At 40.8% G+C, this 8,632-nt stretch overlaps 1 protein-coding gene across 1 annotated transcript; it reads right to left on the minus strand.

Annotated features, from left to right (window-relative positions):
• Positions 1-39: 39 nt before the first annotated feature.
• LOC101297407 (PHD finger protein At1g33420-like) lies at positions 40-2,554 on the minus strand. Its single transcript, XM_004292363.1, has 4 exons — positions 2,251-2,554; positions 1,819-2,161; positions 1,109-1,708; positions 40-1,031 (listed from the first exon to the last, which is right to left on the minus strand). The coding sequence occupies exons 1-4, from the start codon at positions 2,552-2,554 to the stop codon at positions 182-184; spliced, it is 2,097 nt and encodes a 698-aa protein (XP_004292411.1). The 3' UTR covers positions 40-181.
• Between the last annotated feature and the right edge of the window lie 6,078 nt (positions 2,555-8,632).

Consider the following 8,632-nt stretch of genomic DNA (forward strand, 5'->3'; position numbering starts at 1 on the left):
ATAGATCAGTCTCCAAATCATGACACAAATTTCACTGGATTACAATAAATATTTGTTTTTGTTTCCATTGAACTGCTATATACACACAACTTGACAATGCGGGAAAGTCACCAAGGAGAAACTCTAAAAGAGAAAATCTTCGCCCCATCTTAAAACCTACAAAGGCTACAAAATACTACAGTCAACGTACACTAGAAGTCATATTCAGGTTAGAAGCTACACCTCGACCATCTGCCCTGACTGCCTTGGCTCTGCAAGTTGTGTTAGTCACAGGAACATAATTAGCGTCCTTGGCAGAATCACAGTTGCTATGGCTTTTCTCCTGGTATGAGCTCATACATCTCAGGCAAACAAACTTCGCAGGGATCTCATCAGAGCAACGAATGCCAGCACACCTCGTGTGCTGCCAAACACCACATGTATCACAAGCCATCATTCTCTCCCCATCATCATCCTTCGTCCCACATGTGCAATCAACAATCCAGCTTTCAATTCCTCTCTCCATCCGGAATCGGTTAAGACCATGTTTTGCCGGGCATTTCCCTTTCAAATGAACTGTGCCACTTGTTCCAAACAGCAGTTTTGCTGTAATTGAATCATTTATAGAGCCACATTCAAGCAACTCCTCCACTTCAAACCTTTTAAACATGGCATATACTTCCTGAAAGGCTTTGGTAGCTTCACTTTTAAGATCGGCAAGAGTTGCATTCAGAGGCAAAACAACTAGTTCTGGAGGCAGGACAAAATCATCTTTTAGGTGGTCTGAAAGCTGCACATCACACCAGAGGTGAATACGAGAAAGGTGTGCTGCTTCAATTGTATCAGGCTTGTAGTCCTTGATAAATTGCTTGCAATCAAGAAGCTTAGTTGCTGCATCAATAACATTATCCCTCATCTCTTGAGGTGCATAGCATAGCATGGTGTCAGGGTGGAGAATGGAATCATACAAAAATTTGAGGTCACCAAGGATTTGCTGTTCGGATGGAAAATTTGGCTTGAACTCAGATCTTCCAATAGCAAATGGCTCAAGTCTGTTACCAAAGTTCATGTTAGTGCTTGTACTAAGTGTTTAAAAGGGACTGAAACCAAACAGACAACACAGATTTACCTGTATTCAACACCGGTAGAATCGGGATTGCATCTAGTTTCAACTACCATGTTATTAGCTACCAACTGACCTCCCAAGTGTTTAAGGGAGTAATCAAGAAGCTCTGCGGAGAAAGTTTTGTATAATGCACCCTTGAGAGCACGTTTTGACACCCAATTGGGCTCACGAACTGCTGAAAGCAGCTTGATCATAGCTTGTTGCACATGTTGGACATCGTTGGCTGTCCACACGCACAAAATATTGTAAGTGTCAAGGTTGAGTTTCTTGGATGAAGTAGGTCCACGGGGCTTAGGAATTAGACTAAACATAAATGTAAAAAGATCTTTTGTTGTTTGGAGTTGGGCATTGGAGAAAGATTGGTAAAAGGCAATGACAGCTTGCAGGCGAGTCCTGGGTTTCCTAGGCTGGAATTGGAAAGGGTGTAGGGGCAAGATGGAGATGGTTTCCACTGCTTTGTGGTATGAGTCTTGTGTGAGAGCATAGCTCCCACATCGAAATTCATAACCCCAATTTCCATACCAAGAGCGGCCATGGGTGACTGCATGCAGCAATCTGTACTCCATCCCATACTTTTTTGATACATCCATCACACTGACCTTCCTGTTCAGTTCAAGTTAAAGCACAGCAACAGTTCAGTATACCATTTCACATTTGTTACAATGTCCATCACAATTGACAAAAATAAATAGATGTTCTTAAAGGATTATGACCTGACGGAGAGGGCTAGACAGAGCCTATCCCACAAGTCCATAATGTGACGGCCGGAGAGAGAGGTGGAGCCTCCTTGTCTGCCATTGAGGGTAAGAAGATGGGCGAAGCCATTGGAGTGGATGACAGCATGAAGAAGATGAGTGTTGTCATGCAATTGGTTATAGGCCCACTCTTCAACATCATCGGCCGTGTCCTCCGCCCCGGTGGCACTAATAGAGTTGCACCACTTCTCTTGCTGTGGCGGCTGCTGGAACTGGAAGGGAGTCTCACTATCACAGCTCTCAGCGTTGCTTCTAATAATGAAGTGATATCGCTTTCGGCAAACAGGATGCCCACTCCAACCTATCAACCAACATTATCCAAACTCCTCTAAATAAGTAAACTGAAAAATAAAAATGAAAAAGATGGTTGGAGACGGCGACTGCACTCACCAACGACTCGGCACTGGTCGCAGTAGACGGATCGCCGGGAGCGCGTGACGTCCTCCTCGACGATATCCAAGGGAAGGACGACGGCGGGGTCGACCCGGAGGGCGATCTGCCAGGTCAGCAGGGAGGGGAAGAGAGAGGAAGACGGGAGCGTGACGCGCGCGTGGCGGCCGAGAAAGCCGCGCACGTTGTCACGGAAGGCTTCGGGAGAGTCAGGAGGAGGAGGAGGAGGGAAGGTGAAGAGGTCGGGCAGATCGGCGAAAACCCGCCGCCTGGCTCTCTTGGAAGGCCTCTCGTTCACAACCATGGTAGATCTGAGAAGCTAGCTTGTTGGTATTCGTGTCAAATTTTTATCTCAATATATGTCTTTGGTGTTTTGAATTTCAAACAAGAAACGATTGAATTGAATTAAGGAATTAGATCTGTACAGAGAGAAAGAGTGAGGGGACTCACTGTCTTCACTGGTCTCTTAAACCCAGAAGGGATTAGGAGATTGGGAAGAGCAAAGATAAACCTCTGTTTGTGTTTTTTGGATTCTGTTACTTTTATTTATATGGAATCCTTTAACTCCTAATTTGCTTATGTTTCGCGTATGGCGGTTCCTGATATTTCTCTATTTCTTTTCCTTATTTTCCACCTTCTTTTTTTAATTATCAATTTCTCTTCGATTTCCTCACTTTTTGAATTTTATTTGTATTCAAAGTGGGAAAACCAAAGTTCGTCAGAGTCCTCGGTGCAGACGGGGACTAATAATCTTGCACAATCCTTTTGGACCTTCTTGTCCCCATAAATATGCTCGTCTGGGCCCACTCCCTAAGGTATAAATGGAATTTTACTTTTCTTATTTTTTTTCTTTTCGATTTTTCATATTAGGGAAGTAGCTAGAATTATATTTAGTGGGAGTTTTTAGCACCTTCACATTCATGAGTATATTTATTTCCTTTTTCAACTAATTTCCTTTTCTATTGGTAGGTGAAAATAACGTAAAATCCAGAATAATATTAGGGAAAAAAAAGGGAAACAAAATCTTTTTTTTTTTGTCGAAGATAGGAAAACACAATGTCAAGGAATTGTCCAGTACCGTTTGGTCTAGTGGCATATGTCTCTTCTTATAAGTGAGAGGTTGTAAGTTCGACTCACAATTTTGTAGCACATTAATTGTGTATTTAGTAAAAAAAAAATGGCAATGAGTTCTTAAATACAATCTTAACAGAAGTCACAAACTAACACTTTCTTAATTATTTGGGTATAAACAATAAGAAGCTAGCCACAAAGAACGCGCTTCATTGCTCAAACAAAAAAAAATTGTTTTTGTCGATAAATTTCGTCTATATTTGTGCGGCATGTCATCTTTGGCCTCACATGCGTTTGTCAAGTGCAACCGGACGAGATGTTAGTATATGAGCATGTTATTGGTAGGGGCTCTAAGGATATATGCTTTCTTGGTTTCAGTCAAAGGCGATGTGGGCACAAGCAAGGGCTTCGGTGATGATTCGGTCGGATCTCAAAGCAAGCATCAATTGTGAGGCCCGATATGGGTTATGGGATCGTGGTTCTCATTGCAATCTCACTGATGAAAGATTGGCGACTTTTTGGTGCTTGTAGCATAGGGCGGTTGAGGATTTCTTTGTGGGCTTTCGCGATTTGGGGTTATGTGTGGGAATGTTGCAACGAGGATCAGTTGATAATAGAGTTCTGGCAATGGTTGTTATTTGCATGCAACGGTGGCACAACGGTTTCTCCGGTGTCCTTGTGGTGGTTTGGTTGTTTGTGCAACAACAACATTTGCACCGAGATCAAGGGTTGTACTCGTTTAGCCTTAGTCTAGCTATATGCTTGTTCTAGGACCAGTGTCATGGGCTTGGTGTTTCACTCTCTGTCCAAAATCTACTACTGTTTCTATTTTTAATTATTGTTATTGATAATCTCGGATGTGTGGTATAGGTACACATATATTTTATTCATTAGTGAGATTTTTTTTTCTTTTTTAGGGAAAGACCATCTAATAAAAATTAAAAGTGTTACAAATTAGATAACTCACTTTAAGAGGGCTACGAAAATATTGAATAATTCTTAGGTGTTCTTTATTGGTCAAAAATCACAATGCAAGCTAAAAAAGACCACCTAAATGTTGTAACAATTCAACGAAAACAATAACAAAAACAAAGAAAATAAAGAAAACATTTAACTGACTGTACTAGGGGATAAACCGAAACGAAACCAAATATCCCCAAGCCTTATTGAAAATTGATAGGAAATTTACTCGAGTGCCTTTCAAGGCACGGTAGCATCCTACATCTCCATTTGAGCCGCTTCTACTGCAATTTCTTACACCTTCACTAGCTGCTCATCTACATAACCTTTGCATACCATCGGAACCTCAACAAATGCTCCATCTTCAAAGCAAGAGCTTTAGCAACACCCTTGCGGTGACTGACGAGGCTTTATCACTCGTTGCACACCATCGACCTTAGGCTTGTTTTCTGGCTGGGAGGTTTGCCCATCCTAGTTTTCTTAGCCAGGGAGACTATGATACCCCATTAGTAGTCTGAATGGACAACTCCAATTCAAACCCTAAATTTACCTCTTCATTCTCTTGCAAGAGTGTGACCACCATCTTAGCTCTTTTGTTGTATTGAATTAGAGTGAGGGTGGGTACATGTTCTCTTCTTACCATTGATAGGCTCAGTTCCTGCTTTAGAAGCTTGTAGCACTACATGAGATGATGAGTCTGCCATGAAGGTCAGGGATTAAATTTTGCCACACTGCTCGACCAGGGACACTGCAATCTAGCTTGGAAAGTTCAAAGTGAAGGGCTTTGGTTGTAGTACAAAAGAATTAGTGATAGGAGTAGATAAAGTACTGCCTCTCGACATATCAACCCTGAATTACAGTTAGGGTTTGGGATCCCATCTTCAACCCTAACCACTTCAAGCCCATCTTCCACCTCTAGAGGTCGCCGCATCCTACAGTCGGATGCTCATGGAGGCCGAATACACGACAGTAGCCTACCATACGGTAGTATTTGAGTCGCACCATGGCCACCGTATCAGAAGCATATTCAAAGGTATGTGGAGGATATGCCTGCTTCACAGGACCATTTAGAGCATCATGAATCCATATTTTTGCTACAGTACCACGCTTCACTAAAAGATAAATGTGGACTTTAACAATATTATGTGACTTATAGTTCAAGCAATTGATTAAACCTAATCTAAGTATTACAAGTTGTATAAGGAATGTGATATCTGTAATATGTGGATAATATATAGTTTACATATTGAATCATGAATCCATAATATCTTCTGATACGATCTCATAATCTTTGGCAAATCTTATAGGATTTAACTAAGAATCTTTAATGGGCAAGACACTAGTTGATCACTATAAATAGACGAGCGTAAGTCCATGTTCTCATCATAAGACGCATACAATCCCTATCCCATCTAAGTAGCATATTGTGAGAGAGAGCATAAGACCTAAGCTTTCAGACATGACCATCTCCATCAACAACGCTGGTAAGTCTTAAGTTCTACATGTGTTGATCTTGTGTTTATATGCTTGCGCTAACCATGTTATAATTAGCTTCGGATTCCTTTTAAATGGTATCAGAACGAGGCTCTCGTAGCCTTGCATATAAATCAATTCAGAAAATCAACATAATAATAGTTAAGTGTTCATATGCTATGCTTTAGAAACAACAAACAAACAAAAAAATCAGTAAAACGGGCCAACAAAATCGTTAACCCATTCAGAAACTCAAGCTGTGTCAGGACCCACCCCGAATTTCACTCTGAAACCCGAGGTAAATCCTGCGGGGTCCATCTTCAAGAAAAATTTACCGAAAATTCGGCATAACCTTTCTTGAAAATGGACAACCCTTTCCTGAAAAATCCAACTTAACACTTCTATAATCAAACATCCATCCTCATCTCCTGGAGCCTTCCTGCTCCCAAGTTCATCAAAATTCCTAATAACAATTTCTCATCTAAAAATAATTCCACAACCAACAACAAAGACATTTAATAAACTACTACTAGACTTTCAGAACATATCTAATGATGAATGAAAACAATGGAAACGAATAAGCGGAAGCAGCCTCTGACTATGCCTCGACTCCATGTACGCTCGTCCTCAAATAACTTAGCCTGCAAACTGGGCATTTATAAACCAAATGGCCCAGGGGAAAGTAATTTAAAAACGTTAGAGTGAGTGGACGAAAATAAATTCAATAACTTAACAATTATAAAACTTATATACTTTCCCACTTTTCAACTTTTAAAACTTAACAGCATGCAACTTAAACGTCCTTAAAACTTTAAATCCAAAATCACTTAATAAAGGACAAACCAGCCCCGCTGGTTAGTTAAAACAGAAATCTCATAAGAGGAGATAAACCAACCCCGCTGGTTAATCAAATATATTATTGAGAAGAATAAAATAGGGGAAGAGTTATCACCATGAAAAATGAGCCTTCCAGGCTTGGGTCGATGCCTCCCAGGCTATAATAGCGTCCCACGCTAAGTGCTCAACTCACAAATGATGAGGACCGCTAATAAGGCTAGCTAACTAATAAATATAAATACCGATCGGTTGCCTCCCAGGCTATAATAGTGTCCCACGCTAAGCGCTCTACTCACATATGAAGAAGACCGCTAATAAGGCTATAATAGCGACTCACATATGATGAGGACCGCTAATAAGGTTAGCTAGCAATAATAAAGATAAACGACCCTATAATATGGTGACTAAAACATACGAAGTCACTTAAATCCATTAAACTTCCCCCAAGACCAAACGAATGGTACGGTTCCCAACCGTATATGAAAATCATCAGAAGAAATCATAACACAACTCAATGACGTGTCTCACACGTCAAAATATTCTCCAATTTATAAATATAAGCGAGATTTCAATAACAACTATGAATCATAAATAATAGTATCTCCGCCCGAAAATACTCGCTCAAATATTCTCCAAGTCAAAATCATTATGCCTCAAATAAACAATTAAATTATGAGGAGAACTACCGACAATCCCATTTTCGGTAATCATTTATAAAACTCAAAGTCAAGATCGATATTCCACCAATAATTTCGAGAATTAAAAATAGGAAACTACCGAAAATCCCATTTTCGGAAATCTTATATAAATCTCAAAATCCACCATTAAAACCATTTAATGAAATCCGGAATTTATAAAAATATCCAAACTCAAATATCAAAATAATAATCCGAGCTCAACTCCATAAATCATGGCCAACACTTAATAAATGCACCAAACTCAAATAATTTTCAAGCTCATCTCATGAACTGAAAAATTATATTATATGCTCGGAAAATAAAATGATAGATTATAAAATCTTGCATGCATATTTATTTTTAAAACCAAAATGTCCACTCACAAATTTAGGCATAAGCCCGACGATAACCGCATCGCCACTCAAGCGAGGTTCCCTTCGCATCCTGGCACAACAACCATGCTTAGAACCAAACTTCAATTCCAGAAAATAAATACGTGAATTAAAATATCTAACTCTCCTCCGTTTAACCCTCTACTCTTAATAGGGTTAAACTCGCCGGATTCACACCAAACTCCACCACAACCTTAATTCATCAATTCTAACATTCTATAATAAATACCAAGGAAATCCAACGGTCGAATTTTCATTCTAATAACCGGCATTTTCTCCAATCTCCGAAAAATTCCAAACCTAACCAAAACTCATCCAAAAATTCCAAACTATACTTCAATAAACTCCTCTTATTAAAACCATCTCAAAAACAGGAAAAACTGCCCTTAAGGGGCGCCGCCGCCGGCGGCCTGCAGCCGAACTCCGACAACCTTTAATGGCTACCAAATTTTGACACAATCTTCCTCTCAACATCCCAAACAACTTTCATAACTATCATTAAGTCCAATTTCAACCCTAAATAGGGTAATCGAAGCCAAACATAACAAGAAAACCCTAGGAAATTCAAACACCCGATTCTCCTTACCTAGCTCGAGTTAGGATGAATCCTTTTAGGGTTTAGCTGCTGGGAGGGAGAGCTTCAAGTTGAGACCAACAGCTCCGGCTATGGTGGCCGGAAAAGACAGTTTCTGGCGAAACTCCACCACGCACAGCCGCTCCTTCTCGGCGTGATTCCTCCCTCACGGCGGCGCAACACGACCAGCCACCTACCTAGAATTGAAGAGGATGTTCCAAGCTTCGATTTGATACCAAGCACGCCTCCTATCTCGGCCGGACGGCGGCGGACGACGGCCGGAAAGTTTCCGGGTCGGGAGAGCTCGGGAGAAAGAGAGAGAGAGAGAGAGAGAGAGAGAGAGAGAGAGAGAGAGAGAGAGAGAGAGAGAGAGAGAGAGAGAGAGAGAGAGAGGTACG

Source organism: Fragaria vesca, linkage group LG2 (genome assembly GCF_000184155.1).
Source record: "Fragaria vesca subsp. vesca linkage group LG2, FraVesHawaii_1.0, whole genome shotgun sequence".
In the NCBI taxonomy this organism is placed as follows: domain Eukaryota; kingdom Viridiplantae; phylum Streptophyta; class Magnoliopsida; order Rosales; family Rosaceae; genus Fragaria; species Fragaria vesca.